This window comes from Tribolium castaneum, chromosome 5, assembly GCF_031307605.1.
Source record: "Tribolium castaneum strain GA2 chromosome 5, icTriCast1.1, whole genome shotgun sequence".
Lineage (NCBI taxonomy): Eukaryota > Metazoa > Arthropoda > Insecta > Coleoptera > Tenebrionidae > Tribolium > Tribolium castaneum.
The window spans coordinates 4459285-4487279 of record NC_087398.1 but is presented as its reverse complement, the minus strand read 5'-3'; the positions used below and the strand labels follow the sequence as shown (position 1 = coordinate 4487279).

General features: G+C 32.0%; 2 protein-coding genes across 4 annotated transcripts in view; one reads left to right on the top strand and one right to left on the bottom strand.

The window, feature by feature from the left end:
* The window catches only part of LOC657024 (glutamate receptor ionotropic, kainate 2), a 318038-nt gene extending 292967 nt beyond the window's left edge, over nt 1-25071 (top strand). The window contains exons 2-14 of the mRNA XM_008195697.3: nt 15928-16046; nt 16091-16237; nt 16283-16640; nt 16688-16829; nt 16878-17045; nt 19082-19237; nt 19291-19520; nt 19571-19790; nt 19836-20059; nt 22246-22383; nt 22435-22984; nt 24605-24754; nt 24801-25071. Coding sequence (XP_008193919.2) covers nt 15928-16046; nt 16091-16237; nt 16283-16640; nt 16688-16829; nt 16878-17045; nt 19082-19237; nt 19291-19520; nt 19571-19790; nt 19836-20059; nt 22246-22383; nt 22435-22984; nt 24605-24754; nt 24801-25025 — 2827 coding nt within the window. The 3' untranslated portion in view covers nt 25026-25071. The remainder of the gene's footprint in view (nt 1-15927; nt 16047-16090; nt 16238-16282; nt 16641-16687; nt 16830-16877; nt 17046-19081; nt 19238-19290; nt 19521-19570; nt 19791-19835; nt 20060-22245; nt 22384-22434; nt 22985-24604; nt 24755-24800) is intronic.
* LOC656939 (calcitonin gene-related peptide type 1 receptor) lies at nt 160-27995 on the bottom strand. 3 transcript variants are annotated; one of them, XM_015980605.2, is made up of 9 exons: nt 27755-27995; nt 12542-12606; nt 9677-9888; nt 9535-9626; nt 9362-9488; nt 9013-9233; nt 6001-6077; nt 5555-5769; nt 160-777 (listed from the first exon to the last, which is right to left on the bottom strand). In XM_015980605.2, exons 2-9 carry the CDS (start codon nt 12588-12590, stop codon nt 553-555), a joined length of 1218 nt encoding a protein of 405 aa, XP_015836091.1. In that variant the 5' UTR covers nt 12591-12606; nt 27755-27995; the 3' UTR covers nt 160-552. The 3 variants fall into 3 exon arrangements, with proteins under 3 accessions (XP_015836091.1, XP_008193920.1, XP_015836090.1); XM_008195698.3 differs by having other exon boundaries at nt 27845-27995; XM_015980604.2 differs by lacking the exon at nt 27755-27995 and adding an exon at nt 12794-12883.

Here is a 27995-nt window from a genome sequence, read left to right as displayed (position 1 = left end):
GTAAAATCTCCAGAAAAGAGAGAATTTAATAATCGTCTTCGGAAAATCGGATCACAAAAAAACCCAAATACGACTGTCGCAAAAAAGGGATTTGTTCGTTTGTTTGAAACGGTTCAGTCGAATTGAAAATGAATTTTTAATTACTGGATTGAAACGCACTTTTGCTTGTCAGGGTTTTATTTTATTCATATTACATTTAGGTCGAACGACACGAATGACAATGACTCAGGGTGTAAGCGTATCATGTGCTCCCTTTCAAAGTTATTACCTACTAGGTACATGGATAATTATTTTAGGTGGCTAACATTACACAAACTAACTTATGTACAAGTAATACTGAACAGTAGAAAACGTGATATTCTGAGTGCGGCCGTTAGCCGCTTTTTCCTCCATCAAGTACTAAAATTTTCAGCAACGTCCGCATCCGTGGGCGCAGGCAAACAAGTTTTACGCCGAACGGCCCATAAACCACAGCAATGCAACAGCACATTGAAATAAACGTAAAAAACCGCCCTCTCAATCCGAGGAATCGGCCCCAAATCTCCCCCATTTTTACAGTTTGACAGTGGTTGTCGATTTCCTTTTCAGTGATAATAGCCCCACATTGTTGCAGTGGCTGCTGCCATTAACCACGTAAACCCCGGCGCTGTCCGCGGCTCCGGTGTAATGGTAGTTGCTCCAGCGAGTCGTCCGGTAAACCTTACGGTGCATAAAACCCCGAATGGCCTGATGGACGTCCTGGTTGGCGAAGCAGAACAGACACGATACGCATAAACCCTGCAAAAGATATTTTTCTATTAAGTTGTAAATCAACTTGACTTCGAGCCAGTTTAAGTGGCGAAGTTTGCAAGGAGCGTTATCGCGAGATGTTTTTTAGGAGACAGGACAATCCAATTTCAGTTTTTCGTTTATTTGGGTCTTAATAGGGCGCCCGGGAGAGTTGTAATTAACGACAGGTTTTGATAAATTACGAAGGCGAAGCGAGAAATAAAACAAATATTTTAAACTCTGTAAATTCTTAATAAACCTGGAATAAAAACGGCTTTTTTTCGAGAGCGAAAAAACATTAACGTCGCGTCAAAATAACTTTGTGAATTACTCGCAAGTCGGCGATTTTTCTTGAATAAGTCGAGTTCTGGCTCCAGAAAGACTGAAGCACGCAGAAAACTGAATTTTTTATAAGTAAATAAAAATAAATAATATATACGTTTATGTTTTTTTCTTAATTATTTCATCGTATTTCAACAAAACTGTTGGGTCTAAGACTCAAAAAAATCTATTTTGCGACAAAATTTGGTAAATTAAATGAGTTTATGACTCTAAAAAAAGCTAAAATACTGAGAATTGACTGAGAATGTAGAGATTGTTTAAATTTATTTCGACACAATATCACACATTCACCGAGTTTCTGGTTCAAAAACAAAGTAATTCGCTTCAAAATTGGACTTTTTGACTTGTTTTGATTTTTGTAGAAATCTACTAAAAGGTAGTTTCTTACTCAAAATGAAGCTAAATCGACCAGAACTGGCTAAAATAACTTGTATAGAACTCGTACAGTGATTTAAATATTTTTCTACAAAATCCATGTATTTTTGGTTGAAAAATAAGCTAAATTGCTCAAAATTAAACTTTTAAGCTTGTTTCGACGAAATTTGTTAAAGTAAATGAGTTTAGTGTTAAATCGCTCACAATTGACTGAAATTTTAAGCTTCCTTTAATAAAATATCAGGCAGTTTCTGGTTCAAAAACAAGCGTGGAAATTAAACTTTATTTTGTCTTGTTGTTTTGTTTGTTACCCAAAATAAAGCTAAATTGGTCAGAAATGGCTGAAATAAAGTAATTCTGATCTAGTGTGATGACTTTTTAATACGCCATTTTCGAAAAAATCTTGTAAAATCAGTAAGTTTATGTTTCAAAATTAGTTCAAAATGTTCGAAATTAAACTTTTTGACTCGTTTTGACGAATAATTAGTTAATTTCTGAGTTAAAAAAGAGCTAGATTTGTCAGGAAGGGATGAAAAAACGACGTAACTAAGAATTCTTATGGTGACTTTTTGGAGTTTGTTTACAAAATCAGTAGGTTTCTGGTTGAAAAACAAGCTAAGTGGTTTAGAATTAAACTTTTCGACTTGTTTCGACAAAATTTCTTAAAGCCAACGAGTTTTTCACTAAAAAAACGTGCTAAATCACTTGAAATTAGCTAAGATAATGTTAAGTTTGGTAAGTTCTTAAACTTATTCTTTCAACAAAATTTTATAAAATTAGTGGGTTTATTATTTAAAGACAAGCTGAAGCTTGCAAATTCAACTTTTCGGCTACTTTCTAAAAAATCTGTTTTATTTCTTTCTTAAAATAAAGCCCAATTGCAAAATCAATGAGTTTTTACAAAATCTGTTGAAACTATGAGTTAGCTTCTGATTTAAAAAAGAGTTAAATCGCTCAGAATAGGCTGAGAAAACGTAACTCAGAATTTGTTCGGTAACTTTTTGAAGCTTTTTTTGACAAACTCTTACAATATCAGTACGTTCCTGGTTGAAAAATAAGGTAAATCGCTCGAAATTGAACTTTTTAACTTACTTTGACAAAATCTATTAAAATACTTGCTGAAATCATGAACATCTTCAAATTGTTTTTAAAGAACTCTGAATCTTAGAAGAAAAAAAAAACAAAATACTTGCAGATCTTAGTCAAAAGAATTAAACAAAATCACAAAATGTCTATAAGAAAACTACAACGAACAGCATAACGTAAATGTGTTATTTTAAAATTAAAGACTAATAAGAGGGCTTCAGAATTTTTTTATGTAAACTTGCAAATGTAAAAGTAGTGAAAGACCTTTAATCAGGAACTTAGAGAACAAATAATCGTGCTTGTTTAAAAATTTCAGCTTTAAAATTTTTCAGTTAAATCAAACTTTGTCTAAAAGTGGGTTTAACTCATTTTTCTAGTATTTATTACGACAAAATCCTTTGACATACAGAATACCAACTAATTAGCTTAAATCATGGACAACAAGTGTTTTAAAACATTGTTATTCTTCTCCTTTCAAACGTTTCAAAAGAAGGGACTTTTGAGGAAATTACACTAGAAGCCAAGAACAATACTATCAGACAGTGTAGTAAAAAAACATACAAGGAAGCAGCATAACGTAAAATAAAGTTATTTTATGATAAAATAAAAAGGCATCATAATTTTTTTTCAACACTTTGAAGATTTGAGCTTCACTGAAAAAGCTGGGTTTAAATGATTTTTTTTATGGTAGACCGGAATCCGAACTATGTCGATAATAATTCTGTTGAGTCATTTAATTCAGTAGTTAACAAACTTGTTGGGGCTAAAAGAATAAATTTTTCAGAACGCGGTTCTTATCATGGAAGATGCTTTGCGGCAGCCGTAAATGTAAATAACAAAAACAAATTTGTATTTAAAATTATGGAGAAAATATCAGGGAATAGTGGCATTTACACCACAAAATTTTCAAATTGCTTATTAAAAACCAAAGAACTTCAAGCTACAAAATTAAATAAAAGAAAAATTCGTATTCAAAGTGCAGATTCGGATTATGGTGCGACTAATGACATAATAGACATGCCAACAGAAACATATGACAAAATAAAAAATGAGTTCTTGAATGATTTGGCTGCTTGCGATATTTTAAAAATTCCTTTGTTAACAATTGGTCAACGTAATAATGAGCAGTGGGATAAAGAAAGAAATAATAGATTAACGGCTAGTAATTTCGGAAGAATTATTAATATGAAATGTACGACCAATACAGCGAATGCTGTAAAAGATGTCTTGTATCGTGTGGGATTATCTAAATTTAAAAAATTACCCGAACCACTACAGTGGGGAATTGATAATGAAGAGAAAGCAAAGGAGAAGTTTGAACAGATCACAGGTATAAAGGTAGATTCATGCGGCTTTTTTGTTGATAAAGAAAAAAAATTTTTAGGTGCAACACCAGATGGGTTAGTGGGTTCAAATGCTATTGTTGAAATTAAATGTCCATTTAGCGCAAGAAACACAAATATTAAAACTGCCATAGAACAAAAATTGATTAAATACTTAGAAATAGATTCTCAAGATGATAGTAAAATAGTTTTAAAAGAAAAAGATAATTACATGTATCAAGTACAAGGTCAGCTCCACATTACTAATCGCCAAACTTGTTATTTTATAGTGTACACCTCTACAGATTTAAAATATTGTATTATTGAGAAAGACGATAGTAAATATTGGAACGGAAGAATGATAGATTGTCTTGAAAATTTTTATATGAATGGCATGTTACCAGAAATAATTGATTCAAGACATAGTCGCAATTTACCATTACGCAGCATAATAAAAAAGGATTTGTAAATAATATTTCAAGTTTAGTTTTAGAGATTTTTACATAAATACATAATATGATGATAAGCATTTTAATAATAATTATAATTTTTAATTTGAACAATAAAAGTAAAAAAAAACTTCCTCAGTGGGTTGACACCTTGTCGTGGTGAGGGAGCTCAGTAGTTCTATCACAAAACCTGTGCAGAACGAAGCTAAGTACAACCAAAGTTTTAATCATCTTTTTTTATATTTTTTTTAAAACAGGAATAATTTTATTGTTAAAAGTATTCAAAAAAATAGCGAGCGTGATTACTCGTATTTCAAAATCTCATAAGATACGTTGATAGCAGTGTCTACAAAAAAAACGTAATGCAAATCTATAGGTACCTAATTATTTTGTTAAAAAAATTAATTCCGAAATCATGTGCTTTAATTTTATACCACTAATAGAGAAATCGCTAAAATTCCTATTTGTGCCGATACATTTCTCTGTTTTGAACAAATGCAATAAAATTATTATCTTGTGGGTCACCCCAATGGTGGTTACCTCCAGCGGTGCGTCCTAAACCCGTCATAAATCTTCTTCCAGCTAGCTACGCATTCGAAGAAGGATGCATTAAAAGTTGCCTACTTACAATTTAATTTTTGCTTTATATCTAACAATTAAGAACAGTTAACAAAAATCTAAAATATCTCAAGTCTGTATTTTTAAATTTCCTATAAAATGGTTTTTTTAAATACTCAATACAATGCACCGTTATCAAAAATTCGTATCAACTTCATTAACAGACATTTTATTTAATAAAAAAATATCTAGGCATTTATTTCAATCAAAAATGACTCATCGACCTACATTTACTTATAAAGAAACACTGCAAATGTCAAGAAACTCTTCAAGTCTAAATTTGCGGCTAAAAACAGTGAAAACAGTTTACACGTAAAACGTATGCGCCAGCTCCCAGAGGGTCTAGAGCCTTAAGTAAGAATTATTAATTAATTCGCGTTACAAATGATTGGATGTTTATTGCAAGATAAAATTTTAGCACAAAACGTAACTTTTAGATACTTGAGGCGACTGAAAATGTTGATTTCGCTTGTTTAACACTTTGATATTAATATTAATACTTTCGGTAACTGTGTAGTTAAATTACCTGGTATTAATATATTTTTTTGAAATATTTTGCGAAAATGTACAAACGCATTATGAATCGTTACTCACTTGCAATGTGACAACGACGACAGTGACGTACTGATACAGATGCTCGTAGGGGTCGTACATATCCGGTCTAAACGGTATCAGAATGTGCTGGAGCCCGAAGAGCGGAATGAGAATAAGTGCAGCTCTGGCAGCCCGTCTCAGTCCCATGGGAGCCGGATTGGCCGAATTCGGATGCATAATGGTCAAAATAACTCGCAGCACGTTGATCAGAAATACTGGAAAAAAATTGCAAAGTGTGCCTGAAAATCACTTTTGCGAATTGGGACCACCGTACGACATGATGTAGCAGTTTTAAACCTGTTTTAGCCAATACATCACACCCGAACTTGACGCGAAATGGTGGATGCGCCGGGCGAACATCAAAGGAATTATCCCGTTAAGACAATCATCGGAGCATTAATTTCGTAATGAATGGGTTCGGCTGATTCAAAGCGGTTTTTACTTACTGAGAGACACAAGCAGGGAGATGCAGACGGGGGCTGTGAGGATCCAGGAGCTGTAGTAGCTGTCGGCCATCCAGCACCTGAAAAATAGATTTAAATGCGAGTTGATTCGAGCCATAACTAGGCCATGATTGATTGTTGTTTCCTTTCAGATAGCGCGGTCCAATGTCCATAAATCACGAAATTGCAATCATAAACTTACATTTTTGGCTTTTATCGATCGCTTATTTATGTTTAGTGGCATTAATAATTTGCATGTCCTGAAACAGTTTCGGCGAATCTTGTGCAGGTCGTTATGCAAATCGTTAATGGCTTCCTCTGCATTTAACGACTTTATTTGCGATTTTTTTCGGTAAATCTAAACATTATTGTCAAGGGGAGAATTATGATAAAATAACGTAATCGCCTGTAGGAGTTGGTGAATGATACCATTATTAATTCCAGCGCTGTGATGAATCACTGTTATTACAATTATTAGAGCGAGACGTTGCAATTAATTGTCTCTTGAATCCACATTAATAAATCATAGCTGTGCACACGGCCAAAGAAACGGATCACATTGTGGTCAGAAATAGACCCAAGTTTGGTCACATCTGTCGTAAACAATGTGTTCGAGAGTTTCCTAATTTCGGACGTGCATTCAGCACTTTGTACAAAGTTCCCGCAAGTCGTCAAACAAAATAAAAAATAAATATTTGATTGTCAATAATAATTAATGAGCGATCTCGGAGAGATTGATCGGCCAAGTTTTTCACAACCAGTAAAAACTTCAAATACAAATCCAGTCTATTATGGCTGAAGGGAGATTAAGGCAAAAAATTATCCCGTCAAATGATCCCCTGCGTTTATTCGATTGTCGGGAAATAATGTTCCGGGAAAAAAGTTTACAATTAATTAACTGAGCGAAAAACGAACAATAACTCAGACAGATAAAATTTTCGGGTAAATCAAAATCAGCTCGGCATTAATTCATTTTCTAATCGTGTTGAATTTGTTTCAAGCTTTGTTAATTGAAAATTATTATTCAAAATCGAAGGTCAAAGAAGATCAGTAAAGCAAAGCATGGATAACACTAGTTCACAAATAATGGAATTATTATTTTTATTATACATGCTTGAGTTTTTTCTACGAAAGATTATTTTCTCTCTTACTTGAATAAATTATAACAGGAATTTGTTTTTTTCAAAATGTCATTGTTTTCCGATTAATACTTTTTGAGTAAATTGCAAACAAATTCAAAAATTAGTTAAAAGTTTCTTAACATCAGTCGATGCCCCAGATCGTTCTGCATTGGTTTACAGTAAACAAATTTTTTGTTTTTAAATAGTTTTGCCGCAATTAACGTTTGAATTTGAGTGTGTAAGTATTTTAACTGGTTTTAGGCAATAACCCTATTATGCATTATTATTGGAAAACTCATTTCTCAATCACTTTTTCTCAAAAAACATCAATGATCTCCAATTAGTAGTTTTTGAGAAAATATTTTTTTCTCAAAAAAATCTGTTTTCAGATTAATAAATCGCAAGAAAACTGCAAACTCAAGCAAAAATTGAAATAAAATTTATAATTTAAAAACTATTGAGAATTTTGCACTTTTCTTAATCCCAATAGATTTTGTAGACAGTTTTTTATTGCCCTGCATTAAAATAATTAAAATAGTTGTATTTTTTCAAATGGTTTTGCCGTAATTGATGTTTGAAAAGTGACTGAGTGAATACTTCCACATTTTTTGATATACATCGATCAATAACTCCGCAACTAATAGAATCGTCTGTAAATTGATGTTTCCGGACAGAATAATCCGTTTTCAGTATTTTAGCGTGTTTTTAGGCAAGTCATTATTCAAAATGAGTTGTTTTTTTCTAAATCAGAATTTCTTGATAAACAGAGCGAACTTTTTTTTAAGTTTTTCTGCGTTATAGTCACGTCAATTTTTACATTTTTAATTTTTTTACTTCTCAGATGACTTACTTAACTTTCTCACTTTGAAATCTTAGTAAATAGCGCATAATAAAATTAGAAACAATAACTCTATCACCTGTTGAAGCTATTGAACTCGTAAATAAAGTATATATATTTTCTTAAAGTACTCCAAGAATTGTGAAAAAATTAGACTCTGTTAGAAACTGTATAAAAAAGTCTGGATTCAAATATTTACATAAAATAAAAATGATAATTGGTTGGAAAAATATTCGTAATGCAGAGGTACTTACATTACAGTGTTTTTTTTTGTTAGTCTATTTTTTTTTCAAGAAAATCCATGTTTTCCGACTTTGCGCGAAAATTGCAAACTAAAGCAAAAATGTATAACTAAAAAATCATTAAAAATTTTGCACTTTTCTCGACGCCAATAAATTTTTTTGAATATTTTTACATTAAGCTAATTGTACTTTTTCAAATAGTTTTGCCGTAATCAAGGTTTGAAAAGTGAGTGTGTGAATACTTCAACATTTTTTTATAATTATCTATAGCAATAACTCCACAATTAATAGAGTCATCTGTAAATCGATGTTTCCGGTCAGAAAAAAAAATTATTTTATTTGTAAGCAAGAAGTTATTCAAACTAAATTGATTTCTACTAAATTAATACATTAACCGTTGTTTTAAGCTAGAGCTTTTTCCGTTTGTTCTATCAAAATTTTTTCGTTTCTTAGCTAAATCGATGTTTTTGGCCAGAATTAGGCGTTTTCTGACAGGGCAAACGTTTTTGTCCAGATCTGAAGGTTCTAAAAGTCGACAAATAAAGGTTCTGGGATAAAATCATGTTAGGAGATTAGTGTTGGACTATTAGAAAAACTTACAAAAAAAATGAGTAAAAGTTTTAATTTTTTAATCAATTATATGATCCTTAAATCTGACTTGATGATTTTTTTATATTTTTTTGAACTTATAGTGCCTCACAATTAATTAGAAAAAAGAAAAAGTGAGTTCAGCCACGAATTCAAATTTTATTAAAAGTAATGCATTTAGTGCTCACAATTGGGTTAACACCTGGTTGCAATTAATTTCGCTTACATGTAGTTGTCCTTTAAGATGAATATCCTCACAACGCTGTAAATGAGGACGATGATGAAAGGGGCGCCCCATCCCAGCGCGAAAAACCACTTCATCGTTTCCGCATCTCTCACAAAGACAACAACTAGAGCAAGATGCAGATGCAAGCCCTCGCAGAACATCCACATGTAATTCGCCAACATTAAGTAATGTACAACGAGATGAAGAGCCTGACACCAGAGCTGCAAGAGAGTTGAAAAAGCGCCTCAGCGAACAGCAAATTCCTCCCAACTATTTGTCAAGTCATGAATATTAATTTCGCAAATCCCGGGCTTAAGCCAAGTTTACTTGCGCCTTAATCCCAACTTACCTCATTGCGGATGGTGACGAAAGGATTAGGGACGACTTCTTTGTACCAGATGATCCACATGAGGTTGTTGAGGGCGAACGAGATAAACAGCTGGATGTGGATGCGGATGCGGGTGCATTTCAGCGTCCTGAAGCATTGTTTTTAGCGAGATTTTGGGAAAGTCCAAAACTCACCGGAACGTGAAGAAAATGGCGAGCGAGATGACGAGCGCCGCCAATGAAATCGAATAGCCGATGACGAACAGGTGATTTATGTGAGTTCGGAACTGGAAGAGAGTGGCGGTTATGAATGGAAAAAGTTCCGATGGGGGCTTACAGCTAAGTCCTCGTGGTCGACACAGGTGGTGTAGTTGGTCCAGATTTTGCCGGATTTCGGGTGCTTGAACCAGGAGCCGTTTTCGAGGCAGTCTTTGTAGGCGAAACGGCGAGAGTCGTATCCCATTTTTTTCGGACAGGACTGGTTCACGGTGGTGCCCCCGAGGGTCTCCGGCCAGCACAGCATCTCGTCGAAAATCTCCGGACAATAACCTAATAAGAGAGTCCAAAGATGCAAAAAAACAAAACTGCGTTTTTGGAATTCTTGACTTAATTATCCTTATTGTAAGGGAGTTTTTATTATCCTGTTTTGAAATTTTTGATTTTAAATTTTTTTGCAAGTTTTTGGATTTATAATTTTTTTAGACCTATAACTCTTTTATTTTGAAATAATTTGAAGTCGTATTTAGGCGTCCTTTGTTTTTTTAAAAATTAAAAAACGTTATAATGAGAAAACTTCCCTAATTAACTCGCAGTTCTTAAAGGCTTTCCTTAAACTTGAAATAAGTTTGTTTTGTTAAATTTAATATATAATAATTATATTATATTAATAATATTTTTAATTTTAATATTAATAATTATTGTTAAATTCATGAATTGACATTATTCTAAATATTTTTTTATATGTTGCTTGTGTTTAATCTTCCTAAAATAAAGTATTTTTTAATTTCTTTAGTATTCACTATAAAATAGTAATAATCAGATTCTTTAATTTATTAGTTTTTTAATTTTTCATCAAGAGATTTTTGTTACTTAGGCTTTTAATGTTTCAGTTTCTTATTTTTTTAGTTGTTCGATTACCCAGTTTTAAGTTCTAGATTCTTAGTTCCCTCATATTTTATATTCATTTTCTAAATTTTTTGTGGTTTTACACTCGTATAATTTCAGTTTTCCAAATTTTTATTGTTTTTGTTTTACAGTTTTATAGTTTTTTAATTTCACACTCTTTCAGTCAATCAATTCTAGAGAATTCCATTCTCACTGTTTTTTTGTTTTTTAGCTTTTCAATCTTTTACTTTACAATAATTAGTGTTTCTTTTTTCTGTTTCTAAATAGTTTTCTCAGTTTCTCACTTAATTCTACTGAATTTAAATTTCCTTGTTTTTTATACTGTTTGTGTTTTAGCTTTTTAGTTTTTCAGCGTTAAAGTTAATTACTTAAAATGTCAATTTTTATTTTTTTATATTTATATTCAACGATTAATTTACTTTTTTGCATCTTCTTTGTGCAGTAGAGAATTTTAAAATTTAAGTTTCTATTTCGTTTTGTTTGTTTTTGTAATAAAATTTTTGCTTAAAAAATTATGTTTTATTTGTCCTGCTCTACGAATTAATAAAAAATTCATTCTAAATTACCAAAATTTATACCTAATTTCCATTTTTTCACAGCCTTTTTTAACACCTACTTTTTAACCTCCCAAAAATCCTAGCTAAATCTAGTTATTACGATGAAACAAAAGTCCATAACTCATTAGATTACTCGAGTTAGATAATTTATAAGTTTTCATTAGCTCGTTTCGATTTTTTTTGAAAATCTTCAGATTTACTTTATTTATTTATTTTTATTTTATTTATTTTTCATATATTTTATTTTGAAACTTTATTAAGGCATCTGAGAGAAATTTGCAACTTTTTCAAAAATCGCTAACTATTTCATTTGGCAGTAGTTTAAAACATATTTAAGCGTCTGAAAAGACAGTTTAGATCAAAAAATTCAACGTTACGTTTGGATTAATTCACGTCTATAATTTAATTTATCCAAACAAAATTTTTTAGCAAATGTTATGTAAATAAGGACATTTTCAATGGAACAAGGTTTTTTGAGCTCAAATGTATGGTCTTTATATTTTTCTATTTTAAATTTTGTGTACAACTTCAACTCAATAAAAATTGTTTTTTTTCTTCTTATGTACTTGAGTTATTTTATTATAATCTTCATGAGGTTGCTTCAAAATATGTATTTAGATTTCTTTTAAAATTTCGAATTTACATCTTTCTCTTCGAAAACTGCTAGATATTCCGTTTTTAAATTATTTAAAATCGTACTTATTTAGTGATGGTTTAGATCTTTCTTTCAATGTTTTACAATTTAAAAAAAAAACTAACAAAAAGTTATGTTTGGAGAAGTTTTAGTCCATAACTCAATTTCTCCAAACGAAACTCTTAATAAATAATAAATAAGAACGTTTTCAAGGCTGCAATTACCAGTTTTTTGGTCAAATGTATATGGTGTTAATGTTTATTTGTTCAATTAAAAATCAATTCAAATTTTGACAATTCATGGAATTTTTTTCTAAAAGTATTCATCAGCTCGTCTTAAAATACTTAGGATTTTTTTTCAATTTTTGGATATGCTATTTTATTTTGAAATAATTTGAAGTCGTATCTAAACACGAGCATTCAAATAGACAGTTCAAATCTTACGTGAGATGTTTACAAAATTAAAAAAAAACATATAGTAAGCAATCCTAATATGTAAACTGACCATGTTTATTTCGCTTAGCCCATGACTCGATTGCACATGAACTTCTCCATATCTCTCTACTAAATGAATTTGATTTTCTAAAAAATGCAGTAATTGAGTTTGAACCGGTAATTACGGCCGTTTATTTCCCGATTTGCAAATAATGATTTTCAATCGGAGCGTCGCGAATTAATAAAGAGAGCTTTTAACTAACACGTCTCGCATCCTGCGTCCAGCTGAATAGATCAAATTGAAGGATAATTTCCGCTTCCCCGATTTTTTTAATTGCCGTTTGTTTCCACAATTTTGTTCATTTTTTTTGGAAAATTGTCGACATTTCTCGAAAGAAATTTCGGTTTCGGATGTCGGCTTTTATAAACACCATTAGCTAAAGTAAACATACCAGGTCTGGTGTATTTTCCACCACAATTAGTCCCATTTGTAACGTCCATTGTTGACCGAAAAGTCCTGCAACAAATGAGCAAGATGTATTATCCTGGAGACGTATTCAGGGCAAACTTCCACATGAATCTCGGAAGTTATATTTAATATGCGATTGTGTCAAGAAAAAATTTCGCCGATTCGTGCAGAGCGGCCGCTGATGGAAGGATCAGCACGACAGGAGCACTTAACTATGAAATATTGTTTACTTTACCTCCAATTTGTTTAAAGTTTACGAGATTAAATTCGGGATTAAAAATAAGTACACTGCGACGGCTTGTCTTCCCGAATCAACCCACAGAGTAAATATTTTCCTACCAACGAGTGGATAAATAAATCAAAACCTAAAATAAACCACGCCAATTTATTAATTTTACTCAATGAACAGTTTTTTGCAAGACTACTCAAATGCGCTTAATCCTTATGCAATTATCCTTGCACCATCAAATTATTTCTGAGCGAAACCCAATCCCGGATTTGTTTATAAATAGAGGATAATAAAGCAACGTCATGTCATGTCGAAGGAAGCGCCAAAAACCGTGTAATTTAATTAAAATCTGAATTATTTCGTTTTGTCACGTGTTGATTAAAATTCATGTCAAGTCCTGAAAAATTACAAGTGATGTTGAATCGACGTGATGGAAAGCAATTTGCTTCAATAGTGATTTTTCAGCCTTCATAGAAACGGGTCATTAAGGCCGGATGTTTATTTTAAAGGAGTGTTGGCACCTACGAGATATCAAATTTACCAATTACCGAAAAGTGTAAACAAGAAATTGACCATTTCAAACAACTTCAATTCCTCGTCAGAGTTAAATGAATTATTAGTTATATGCTAACGTAAACCCGGAGACGTTTAAACACAAAAATTGAAGAACATAAAAGCGGGAAAAAATTAAAAACCGGCAGAAATAAGAAAATAATGCATTAAGAGTTAAGGTCGAAAACACTAAAGAACGTAAACGTAAGAGTGTAACATAAGTTTATTCTTAAATTAAAAAAATATTTAGTGCCAAATGACTTGATATTTCATTCCAAAAAAGAACTGAAAAAAGAAATTTTTAGAGAGTTGTAATACAAAATATTTGCAAATTTTTTTCTTTTTACAATATTTTAGAACAAAATTTTGTCCTCGATTTAGTCTTTATGGTCAAAAATTTCCAAAAAAAAATTCTAATTCAATCATCTAATATAAAATGGGCCATTAAATATGGAATTTGTTTTTGAATCTTTAAAACAGTCAAAAATTTGTTGCTTTGGGAAAGTGTATATTAAGATTTTTTGACGTTTTTTATTGACAAAATTTTGAGAAATAAGTGAACTTAAAAATGAACAACAATTTATTAAAATTTGGACGAAAAATTAGCAAAACATTGGTGTTTCCCGCTGAAAAAGTGCTGAAACGACTTGAAAAGGGAGAAAATTGTCACTAAAGACGCAATTTGGTATTTTTTGATTTTAAATTTTGAGAATCTACTGATTATTTTGTACTTCTTTGTAATGTTAATTTTTTTTCTTATATTTTTGCTTTATTCACTTGATGTCTTTTTCTTCACTTTGTAAAGTTTGTCTGAACTCTGCCTGTTTGTTTCTGCAACTAAAGTGTTGGGATTCTGACGGAAAAATGCAATTGATTGAAGTTTGAAAAAGTTAAAAAATCGTATAAAGATGAATTTAATTTAGTAGTTTTTGTACAAAAATGCGTGAAAAAAATTTGACGATAGTTTAGATATTTTTTAATTCTTTTTGACAAAAAATCCACAAATTTGGTGATTTTTTAGAAGGTTTATGATGAAATTTAGAGCTAAATGACTTCACTATTTCATTCCAAACAAGAAGTGATGAAAAAAACTTTTATTTTTTAGAGAGTAGCTAAACAAAATATTTTCAAATTTCTATCTCTTTTCTCGATTTGGTCTAAATGGTCTAAAATTTTCAATAATGCTTTAGGACTGTAAAGTCTACTATAAAGTATAGGTTTTTGGAGGTTTTATTTTTTTTATAGAAGCGTCTTTATTTTAATCCTCAATTAAGTGATCATGTGACCAAATTGAATCAATTTTAATGGTCTATTCGCGTTGTTAACTTGTAACAACGAATTAAAATTTAATGAAGCTTTCTATAAACCGGCCCAAAATTCACTAAATTTTGGACAAAATTTTGCAAAATTGACTGAAAAAGTGCTGAAATTATTAAAAAAAAACAAAAATTGTCTTTATTGACTCAATTTGGTATTTTTTTATTTTGAATTTTGCAAAATAGGAGTTTCTGACGGAAAAATGCAATGGAACTTTGGAGAAGTTAAAAAATAGTATAATGGTGAACTTGATTGTATGAAAAATGTCGCAAATTTAACTATGATAGTTTGAATACTTTTGATAAAAAATACACAAATTTGTTGATTTTTTAGAAGATTTATAATGAAATTCGTCAAAAATTTCGATCTGAAAATGAATAAATACGGTAAAACAATGTCATTTAAAAAATGAGATTAGTGGGCTTAATTTTTTCAGAAAAATCGCCTTACAAGCTTGGAAAATAATAATTCCAAAACATTGTCTTCTTTACCTTTTAAATAAGTCTATTTTGTTAAAATTTGATAAAAAATTAGAGTGCTAAAATGTTTTTTGGCCAAATTTTCTGTTTTGTGTTTTGTATTTTTTACTTTAATTAAACGACTTTTGAGCTGATTTTGAACTACTTATTTTATGCGTATTTATGTATTTCGTTAGTTTAACTGATTTTTTTTAGTTTGTTAATCTTATAATTGTCAAGTAAGCTTCAATGTCTCATACTTCGATTTATAGAGGTTCCACTGTAATTAATCTTTAGACTTGTTCCTATTCAACTTTATTGAACTGAAAGTTTATTTTCTGGTAGAAATAGACACTGTTTTTCACTCACATCTGGTGCTAGAGTCGATCAAGTTTTGTTAAAATTAAAGTTAGATTTATTTTCAGAATCATCTTTTGTTGTAGAGACTAACCCTCCTCGAATATCCCAGGTGATAATTCTGTAACCTAACTCCCTGCCCCTAAATTGATGAACTTGGAACTGGGCGAAATTTTTTCTCCCGAATAAATCAATACGATTGTCATAAATATGCCCACGAGTGATATATCGTGCTTTTTGTGACGTCAGCCGATTTTGATGTATTTTAAGCGCCTCTTCATACATATTCCCAGATTAATTCAACCACTCCTTGCAAAATCTCGATCGATTTTTCTAATTAAGAGCGGAAATGAGCATTCCATTGACCAGCATATGTGCCAACCACGAAAACTGGCACCAATTCAACTTTATTTTAGAATTAGGAGCATAACCGCGTCTCGCTAATTATGACACTTTAGTCGCTCGAAAGCCTAAGATCATGAAAATCGTCTACCAAAATGTGATCTGGTGGGTGTTTTTCGCCTTCTACAACTACCTTTCCCTGGCGCAGGACGAGCCCCTGACCGTGGACGTGGGTGAGTGACCACAACAGCGCAAAAAACGAGTCATGTTGTCCTAGTCGGTTTCTTCGACGAGAAAAATGGCTTGTCAGAAATCGCCTTCCAGACGGCGATTTCCAATCTCAACATCATGAAAAACTCGATTCGCTTCAACCCCTTGTCCACTGTGGTCAACACGAGCGATAGTTTCGAGAACAGCAAGTTTTGTAAGATTTTGGGCAAATTGTTCCATTTTTGAGAAAACATTCCAGTGTGCGAAACCGCCGAAGCGGGCAAAGTAGGCGGCGTTTTCTGCGCCACTTCGGCAAAAATAGCACCAATAATTGAATCGGTCAGTGACAATTTGAATATTCCCGCCGTTCAAGTGGCCTGGAGGCCTTCGGCCACCTACACGGACATGCTAGTCAACGTGTACCCGCTCCCCAAGTTACTCTTCCAAGGACTTGGGGCCATAGTCAGGAACCTGCAATGGAGAAGCGTTGTCGTGTTTTACGAATCGGCGGAGAATTTAATCCCGCTCCAGGATGTTCTTAAAACGCAGGATTACAACGGCGGCAACAAATACAACTCTTTGATGCTCAAAGAGCTGGGGCCGGGGCCTGACTATAGGCAAGGCGATTCCTGGCACTGCTTGTTAGTCTTAGACGAGGTTTCAGGTCGGCGTTAAAGCAAATCCAAAATAAGAGCGAGTATCGAATTATACTTGACTGCAAAACGGAGAATATTGTCACAATTCTGCGGCAAGCCAAAGAATTGAAGTTGTTAGAGCCGCACTTTAGTTACTTTCTAACTTCTTTGGTAATTAGGCGATCAGGGTTGGTTTGTTTGACTTAGATTTGGGTTTAGGATGCGCATACGGTGGATTTCAAACTTTTGAATACCACGGCAAACATCACAACGGTTCGGATTTTTGATCCGGCAAGTGATAATTTTCAGTACGCGATCAGTAACTGGAATAATTATGTGAAGAAAATGAATATTCCTGGGGTTAATTTGGATCCATACTCCGTCAAGGTACATACACAAGGAATTTTCCGTGGGCGGAAAATTAAAATAAGACTCTTCTTCAGAAGATGTGAACGTTTCCTATCTTTCAAAAGTTGAAAACTTTAATTTTTTGTCGTGAAAACAATAAAATTTTACTGTAATTCCAAAGTTTCGATTTATCAATAGTTTACTGCACTGGTTGTTATATAAATAGATTACATTTGCAGAAATCTAAATAGTGCTTGTCGAAAACTTCAGATTTTAGAAATTTTGAGTAATTCCTTTGGGTCCAAAATACTAATTTAATAATAATAAAAATGTATTTTTGAAAAAAAAAACATGAAAATCGCTATACACAAAATCAGACAAAAAAAATTGTAGCGAGAAGATATTCTAAGAAAATAATAAAATTATTAAAGACCTAACTAATATTATACTCACTTTATTTTACAGTTCAAGGTTCTTTTGATAATCTTGGTTCTGTCTTCTTCAAATTTGTTATCGGTTTTTATGGTAATTGAAAATTTTTGTTTAACAACTGCCTACTAGAGAGACAGATTGTAGTTTTGACGCTCCGTACAATTTGGTTTTTAAGATTTTTTAAAATAAATGTAAAAGTTTCAAACAAATTTCAAAAATATTTCAAAAATTTAATTATTAATTATTATTTATTAATTAATTATTATTAATTTATTCAACAAAAAAAATTGAAATAAACATAATATTGGGACTAGTCTTACGAATTGTTTGTTCAAAACATCAGTTAGGCTTCATTTATTTAAAGAATGACACTTGAAATTACATTCTTTGGATTCGTGAATAATAATTAATTATTAATTATCAATTAATTTTAATGGTGAAGAATCGTTGAAACATTTTAAAAACAATTACATGCATATTAATTTCTGTATGATTACTTATTAATTTTTAAGATAGGTAAAGTAAAAAATATTTTTAAGAGGCCCACCTTGTATGTTGTTTATAATTTTGAAAGTGATTCTTTTCTTTTCTCGAATTTTAACTCGAAAAATATCGTATACGACCGATTCAGAACTAAATTTAATATTTTTTAATGTTATTATTATTTTTTTAAATAAAGTTGATAAAAATGTAAAAATATTTATCAATGGTTAGATCTCTCATTGAAAGTGTAAATCACATTAACTATTATTTTTTTGAAGTGCATGAATAATTTATCACAGCATATTTTGAGAGAAAATGCGACGTTGGCGTTTTTATTGTTTTAAAACAGATAATATTTTACTTGAAAAATGCATTTCAAACAATTTCCTACCAAGAAAGTTTTGATTTTCTGTGATATTTTGTCATTTTAAATTTTAGACCAAAATGACTTAAATTTTATATCTGAAATTAACCTTTTCTGAAAAACTTTACTGAAATAAAATTAAAAAGGTTTATTATTACAGGTTTTTTTGATAAGCTTTCTTTTGTGCAAAAGTCAGGAAAATCATAACATGAAATGATATTTGAAAATATTTTATTTATTTAACGTAATTTGGAGGTTTTCCAAAAGTCATCAACCAAGGTTTTTCAGTCTTTTGAAATATTATATTGTGGTGATATTTTTTGAGAAAATAAGAGAATTCTTTATGAGTCACAGTCTTTTACGACTGTTAAAAAAATATGATGAATTTTTGGTTGCACTAAAAGAATTTTCAGATATAAATCATATTTATTCACTATGTATAGTCCTATAATGAGGAAATTTCATACTTTTCCCAATATATAGTAAAAATTTTGATCAACTACCAATGCCAGATAGTTACTCCAAGTAATTCTTTACATAATTTGTTCAAAGAATTGAGTTTTGAGAACCGTGCTGTAAAACTTTAGTCTAATTGGCGCAGTCGGTAGGAGAACAAATGTTACTTTTAGTCATGTTTCGTAAATGATTGTATTAAAGTAATTTTTGTTAACTGTAGAAATTTTACTTCTTTTACTCATCAGCACTACAAGAAATACAGATTTTACAATAGCTAGATCTCCGCCCTCGTAATGCACCTTTAAAGCCGAGCGAAAACTATTCAAATTTTTATTTATAGACCGAGACGGCTTTGATGCACGACGCCGTCCACATGTTTTTAAAATGTATCACCGACCTGCATGCCACAGGAAAATCAGTAAAGCCGACGAAATTGAGCTGTGAAAATGTGGATAAATGGACGCCTGGTTTCGACATTGCTTCATTTATTAAAGCGGTATTTGAAAACACTTAACCAACTGTGTTCTCAATTTATTTTTGTATAACCAGTACACTCACGACACGGATGGTTTATACAGCACAACGGCCCCTATAAGTTTCGATAATTTAGGCCGTAGGACGAATTTTAGCATTTTCGTGGTCGAGGGCAATCGAGACGACGTTGTGGCCAAATGGAACCCTTCAGACCCCGAAGTTTTGCAATTTTTGAAAAGCGAGGAGGATCGGAATAAGGAACTGGAGAGGAAATGGAGCGAAGGAATTGTCACGGTTGCTTCAATGTAGTTACCTTGCACTGATTTTCCAAATTTTACAAAAAAATTATTACTAGAATTGGCCCACCTTACCTCATGGTGAAGGAGCAAAAGTCGGAGACTGATCTCCTGGAAGGCAACAACCGCTACGAGGGTTTTTCAATGGACTTGATAGCCTTACTGGCCAAAGATCTCAATATCAAATTTAGGTTTGAAGTGCTCAAGAGTGGGCAACGAGGGGCCTATGACAAGACGACCAAATCCTGGAACGGCCTAATTCGCGAGATTTTAGACCGAGTAATAATTTCGGATGTTGTGATAATTTAATTAAAATAATTCCAGAGGGCCGAATTGGCCATTTGTGACCTGACCATCACCCCAGATCGGAGGGAAGTTGTTGATTTTAGCACACCTTTCATGCGTTTGGGGATCAGTATTTTGTACAGGAAAGCGGAAGCTAAAGAGGCGGACATGTACGCCTTTTTGGACCCTTTCTCACTGAAATTGTGGATGTATTCAGCCACCCTGTACCTTGCCTTAACCGTCGTATTGTTTTTCATTTCGAGGTTTGTTTTTCTACATTGGCCAGTGGGAGATGTTTGTTAATAAAGTCCTAATAAGTTGTTCGACGGATTTTTTGGCTTACTTTTAACGATTTTTGCAAAATAATTACGTCTCTTCATTAAAAATGTACCAATAAGTCGTACAAATTATTTTTTATTATTTATATTTTGGGACAAATCATGTTTGAAAATTTGAAAAATTTCTTCTTTGACAAACTTTTGGCATTGTTCACTCTTCTTTGATAAAACTGTGCTCAAAACAAAAACTAACTAAATCTGGTGAAGGTAAAGTACGTAACATGAATTTCATTTTATTTTGCTTTCACATGATTTTAGAAATACAAGTACAAAATACGATCAAAACCGACCTAAATTTATCGAAATAAAATTTTTTTTTGACTTTTGCGATTTTTTCTCAACCAGTTTTAGCGAAATTTTTTAAAAGAATAAACTTTAGTGAGTTTATCACTCAAAAAACAGAAAAACTGCAGTTTTAAACTTGTCACTTGTACTAACCAACTTTTATTTTTGATGAAACGAGCGAAAACTTGCATTTCTAGGTGAAGAACGTGCGAAGCGCTCAAAAAAAGACACAAATTATGCAATAATTGATTTTATTTGGTAATTTTTGGTGTGTTTTAGTGACATCTCTAAACTTAATAAAAAAATTTACTTAGAAATAGAGCTTGGTTTTCGACAAAATGTTATGGTTTTTAGCTTATTGTAATAAAATTTCGCTCAAACACGAGCTAAATCCTGAGAAACAACCTAACATCAATTGGTTTACATTTATTTCGTCATTTTTAGGTGTGTTTTGACAAATTCTTGCCAAATAATTCGGTCTCGATCTAAAAAGATAAGATGGTTTCGATCTAATTCGGTTAGATCTTATCGAATTTTTGGCACAGTTTTCCCAAAAAAATTTTTTTTTACCTCTACAAGACTCGAAAAGGTTAAAATAACCCCCATTTTATTATAATTGGGTGGCTTTCGGTTTGTTTTTAACACAATATTTTTTGAAATAATGGCATTTTTCATTGGAAAACATGCTCAAAAAGGCAAAAATAAAATTATTTTGGCTTTGAATGTATGATTTTTCGGTCATTTCTAGCGAAATCTTAAGAATTTTTAGCTCTGAAACATGTTTAAAAATGTTCAATGCTCTGGTTAAAAGTTGGTTGAAAAAATCAATTTTCACCTACTTGTAGCGAAATTGTTCTAAAAAACTTTAAGTTAAACGTATCTAAAATTTCTGAAAACGCAGAATAATCGCAATTTTCGAACTTCAACTTGATGAAATTTCGATTTGTTCTTTACAAAGTTTTGAAAGATAATCTATTTTCTTGTATAAACCACGTTAAAACATTTGGAAAAGAGAAAAAATATTTTGTTCGGCAAAATTTAAGTATTTGTCACTTAGTTTCTCACAAGAAACTAAGAATATATCTTCAAACACCTCTTGAAAAATATAAAAATAACACATTTTTTGGCTTTTTTTTTGGAAAAAAATTCGTTCAAAAACGCACTAAATCGAGTGAAAGAAATCAAATAAGATTTTCCAATCATTGTTAACGAAACAAATTGAAAACGTTTACTTTTATTTTCAAAAAATGTACCAAAACTATCGAAAAAAGAATTTTCGATTTATTTTAATGTTTTTACGGCTTATTTTCAACGAAATTTTGTGAAATAATTGTTTGAAAAATGTGGCAAAAGACGAGAAAAATACAAAAATTGTGTAATGCTAGACTTAAAGCTTTTTCGGTCTTTTCTAGTAAATAAACTGAGTGAATTTATTTATTTGTTTTGAAAAATTTTAGTACAATTATTTTCTAGTTCAAATCGAGCAAAGTGAGCTAAATTAAATCAATTTCGTTCTAATTTTCTGATTTTTCTGCTTGAAAACAAATAACAAGACAAAATTTTATTGGTTTATTTTTGATAAAATTTTACACAAAAATTAAAATACCACAAATTTCAGCTTATTTTTCTGGATTATAGACATTTTTAATAAATGAGTATCGAATTCAAAAATGTTAAATTAATCAATTAATTTTCTCAAAGTGTCGAAACGTCTCGACGAACTTGAAAATTGTTTTATTTCCCATGTGTTAACCAACTATTCTAACATAAAATCTTATCATTTGAGAGAAATAAATAATTGGGGTTTATTTTGAGAATTTTTTAAGGATTTCGCCCCAAGACTGGGAAAACCCGCACCCCTGCGAACAAGAACCAGAAGAGCTTGAAAACATCTGGGACATGAAGAACTGTCTTTGGCTCACTCTTGGCTCAATAATGAACCAAGGCTGTGACATTCTCCCAAAGTAAAATTTAATTTTTCTTTAATTAAAGCTCGGATTAAATTTATCTTAAAGGGGCATGGCACCTCGACTGGCCGCCTCAATGTGGTGGTTTTTCACCATAATCGTGACCAACTCCTACATGGCAAACCTGGCTGCATTTTTGACAAACGAGCGGAGCCAATCGGAGATAAACAGTGCCGAGGACTTAGCCAAACAAACTAAAATAAAATACGGGACTCTGGACGGTGGTTCCACGCAAGGTTTTTTCAGGGAGTCAAACTATTCGCTCTATCAGCGCATGTGGACTGCCATGGAACAAGCCAAACCGTCCGTTTTTGAGCAAAGTAACGACGCTGGAGTTGCTCGAGTCCAGAACGAGAAAAACCGACTTTATGCCTTTCTGATGGAATCCTCAACGCTTGAGTACCAAATCCAGACCAAATGCGACTTGAAACAAGTTGGGAACTGGCTAGACAGCAAGGGATATGGAATCGCAATGCCCTTGGATTATCCGCACCGGAGTCGCATTAACGAAGCTTTGCTCAGATTGCAAGAACAGGGCGAGATCAACAGACTGAAGGACAAGTGGTGGAAGGAGGAACGCAAAGACCCCCTCTGTCCGGTAAATAAATATAAATATATGTATAAATATAAATATAAATATAAATATAAATATAAATATAAATATAAATATAAATATAAATATAAATATAAATATAAATATAAATATAAATATAAATATAAATATAAATATAAATATAAATACAGGGTGCCCAAAAACTGGCGCACCAACTCAGTGGTACGTTATTGAGAAGCAAGTGCAGATTACGGGAAAAATGTTGAAAAAATTCATAAAGTTATATTTTAAAAAATCTGGAGCTACAAGCTTATTGTGTTAACTTTTTTGGTTTTCATTATTTTTTTATATTTTTTGTTTCATACCAGGTAATCGTTCCGTAACAAAACGATGAATAATTATTTTAAAATTTACTATCAGATTTTAGCAGTTCTTTTAATTTAAAAAAATTAAAATTTATCCAAAAAATCACAATGTGTAGATGTGCCAACACTGGGAATTATTTCCTAGGAAACCGTTTCAAAAATAATTTATTTTTATTGTTGCTCAAATTCTATTGCGATCATGACTTTTTTTACTATTTTTACCATTATATGTAACCACTTCTCTACCACACACCAGTGGTGCGCCAGTTTTTGAGCACGCTGTATAAATATAAATATAAATATAAATATAAGTATAAATATATATATATAAATATAAATATAAATATAAATATAAATATAAATATAAATATAAATATAAATATAAATATAAATACAGGGTGCCCAAAAACTGGCGCACCAACTCAGTGGTACGTTATTGAGAAGCAAGTGCAGATTACGGGAAAAATGTTGAAAAAATTCCTAAAGTTATATTTTCAAAAATCTGGAGCTACAAACTTATTGTGTTAACTTCTTAAGTTTTTATTATTTTTTTATGTTTTTATGTTTCATACCAGGTAATCGTTCCGTAACAAAACGATAAATAATTATTTTTAAATTTACTATCAGATTTTAACAGTTTTTTTAATTTAAAAAAATTAAAAGTCATCCATAAAATCACAATGTGTAGATGTGCCAACACTGGGAATTATTTCCTAGGAAACCGTTTCAAAAATAATTTATTTTTATTGTTGCTCAAATTCTATTGCGATCATGACTGTTAGACAACGTTGCCACATATCATTTACCTAAAATTTGTTATTTATCAATAACTTTAATACGAAGAATTTTTTTACTATTTTTACCTTTATATGTAACCACTTCTCTACCACACACCATTGAGTTGGTGCGCCAGTTTTTGAGCACGCTGTATAGTGTTCTATCACTCAGGTTTTTATTAATATTTTTTTTCCTAAAACTATTTTTTGTGTGTTTCGTTATTGCATTTACGCTTTAATCCTTTGAAATCGTATCTTTACGTACAGTCAAAGAAAGTGAAAATGACGCCTCAATAAACCAGTTCCTAATACTGACCCTTCCTATATTAAATTAATTTAAACTGGCATTTATTTGGCATGGACAAACGTCAAGTTACATTTTTTTTATGATTTTTAAAGTTTTAGAACGCAGTTGTTTAATTTAGAGTTATAGTATAATTCACGATTTATTTAAAAAAAATTATCACAAAAAAAGGAGTTTTTTGCAACGTAGTGTTTAAAATCATCTCGAAAAATAATTCCAGAAAGAATCTGAGGACCAAGACGCCAACAAACTGGCCCTACAGAACGTCGGTGGTGTCTTTATAGTCTTGGGAGTGGGAGTAGCTCTGGCATACATTGTGGCAGTTTTGGAATTTCTGTGGAACGTTCGGAGCGTTTCAGTCGATGAACACGTAATTGCCGTCATTTAACTTGCGCCAAAATCACACGTTTTTGCAGATTTCGTACATGCAAGCCCTCAAAGTCGAGCTTTTGTTCGCACTAGACGTCCGGAAGACGAAAAAACGGGCCAAACCCGAAGTGCCCGAATCGTCCTCGTCTTCACGGTCGCCAAGTATGGCCCGAAGTTTCCTACAAAGCGCTGGATCGTTCCTCAGACTCGATAAAATGAATCAGATGGAAACGCCCGGCTCTAGCAGACACACCTCCAGGCCTTTGGAGTAACTTAGTTATTTTTGTGCAGTGGCGGAAATAAAAATAGGTTTTAAAATTGTGTGCTTATTTCACCCTTCTTTGTGTCGGCCGGATAATACTTTCATTTGTTGCCGCAAAGCCGTCAAGATTTAAATTCGTAATAAAATGGTTTGAAACATCCTGCCGATGGGTGTATGCATTCGAGTCAAGTTCGCCCTCCGGTGGCTTATCGCTGTTTACCAGCAAGGCCTGATTTAAATTTCAAATACAATCCTTTCAGTCTATTTTAATAATAATTTACGGCGCAAGAAATTAATCAAAAAATAATAAATTCGGAATAAAAATAGCCGAAATTGTTTATTTTCGCGCCTTATTAAAATACAACTTTATGGCCCGGCTTGTTTTTGCAAAATCATTTCGGCTGAATTGCATTCATTATCGAATTAAAATCCGATATTTGGAATTGCTGACGCGGCTTGATGCAAATTGTTACACACATTGCGTGTCTGGCATACATACGCCGATACGGTTTCTCCCTTTGCATTTTTAAAATTTATTTGCCGCAGTCTATTGCCATGTTTTTCATGGAAGTTTACTCGAATTTTTATATAGACACGCTTGTTTACAAAATGATTGATGATATCTATATATTAAAAGCTCAGCTTTGGCCGAAAATGGATAAAAACAAACTGGCTTTTCCCACGTCCTGCTTTTAAATTAGTTCACAAGTTTCACGATTTTCAAGCGGTGACTGCATACAGGGCGTTCCGTCTCAACCCCACATTAAAAATATTGGTAGTTCTAGTGGAGATAGTCGTGTGAAAATTTGTATACAACCATAATCTCTTAGGTCCTGCTCAATGAAAATGTTTTCAAGATGGTGACACTTCCGGTTATACCGGAAGTCGCCATCAACTTTCTTATTTTAAATGGAAAGCTATATTTTTTAATGCATTTTTGGATTACTGGAGTTATTTTAAGGTAGTTTTTATAAGCTTTCCCTATGCCTAAATTTAGCAATTTACGAAATATTTCGAGTTTTTTTTTTGAATTTGCGCTTTCCAGTTCAAAAATCGATAACTCTGCCATTTTTTAACATTTGAAAATATTTTCAAGCTCATTTGAAAGAGGAAGCCTGGATCTTTCCTTTGGTGTTTTCAGTTTTCTAAAAAAACTCCAAATGTTTAAAGTTAAGTTTTCAGAACTTTAAACATCATAACTCAATTTTTTCAAATAAAATGCCATGTTTTATTTTACGAAACCGTATAGAATTTAATTCTGCATCGATCAGTATTAGCTTTCCTATACTTATGTTTTATAGCTTTTTATTTTTTTATATATTTTTTCATAGGTTGCCATGGAAACGATAGAAAAAATGCGAAAATTAAAGTTTTTGAAATCAACATTTAATTAATTTATCTAGTTTTCACAGGATGGACAACACAATTGTCAACAGATTTTGTCGTTTGTTTAATCAGAAATGTTTTCAAGGCAAACTATACAAAGATAGCTGTGGTTAGTACAAAATTTTTTTCAATGTCAAAAAAAAACAATATAACTTAAAAATTATCACTGATAGGTATAGGAAATGCTAATTAAGATCTATGCTCAATGAAGTTTGAAAAAATTAAGTTATGGTGGGTACTTGAAGTTTTCCAAACTTAACCTTAAAATTTTTGGGTTTATTGGAGAACAGATATAGACTTTCACTTTTAATTCTCCAAATATGTTTTCAAAATTTCTAAATTTTTAAGTGACAGGTGCAAATCCAAAAATTTTCAATGATAGTACAATGTGTTATTAAATGATTCTCATCTAGTTAGCTTTGAAACTGGTTTACATGTAAAAAATTTGTGCCGCTCTGCCAATAAATGTCAAATGCCTGTCATTAATTCTACAGCAGCATCTCTGATTTTACATGGGAAATTCACAGGCGACTAGATGACAATCATTTAAAAACACATTGTACAAAAAAATAGGCACTCTGTAACATTTATGATGTTGCAAAAATTGTCAAATACTAATACTTTCTAACGAATATTTAAAAAGCTTGCCGTTCGAATTTTTTCCGACTTCAGTACCAAAGTTGACTTGATTATTCCCCCATACCTATTGTTGTAACATTGTAAACTAGTGTTATCAATAAAACGTGACGTTCAGCGGCCCTTGATAACTTTTAGTGCCAGCAATTAAGTGGAGTGTCAATTTTGCGCCGAAATTGCCATAAAAGTATTGCGTCAAAAATTTTTATGAAGTGTTATGTGTCCAATTAGAATTTTAATTTGCAAAGTTATTGACGTGTCTCAGATATTGTCAACCGTATTTTCGCATTACTTGTGAAAAGTAGCTCTTGCGAGAATAATAAATCCAAACTTTTGTGCCGCAAAATAGGAAAAACTTGCTACTTTCTGACGGTTTCACAAAGACGTGCTTAATTGGAAATTTAAGTTATTCTCAGTTCGATCCGCGACATAAAAAGCGGTATTTATTTAATTGAATCAAGAGTCATAAACCCTGCATTTCAGCCGTGATGTTTTATTATGAAATTCTTATTTAAATTTAGCACGACTTATCCAAACTCTGGTAATAAATGGTGGACATTAATTCAAATTGTTGCAACGGCGGGATTAAAAATTTGTGACGCAAATAAAACCAGCTGCGATTAAACCCCGACTATAAACCGGATTAAAAAGTAAACAATGCTTTTACGAGACACAAAAGCGCTGCTTCGATTAGAAAGTCGCCTCGTAAATTCGCACCTTGTCGATGGTTTATTTAACTTGAACACTGTCCAGATTTACACAATCGCACGATTTTTAGTCACAACATTTACTCTGGCCATCACTTACCGGCGATTTATCCCTGTTTCGCGTTCAGGTGCAGTCACTTGAATGCATGCCGCCGCTAATCAAAACAATTAACGCGACTTTTACTATATTTGCTCGCAAATATTTGCGTGCGATTACAATGGGATGATGTTAGGAGCGCGTTTCGATCTAA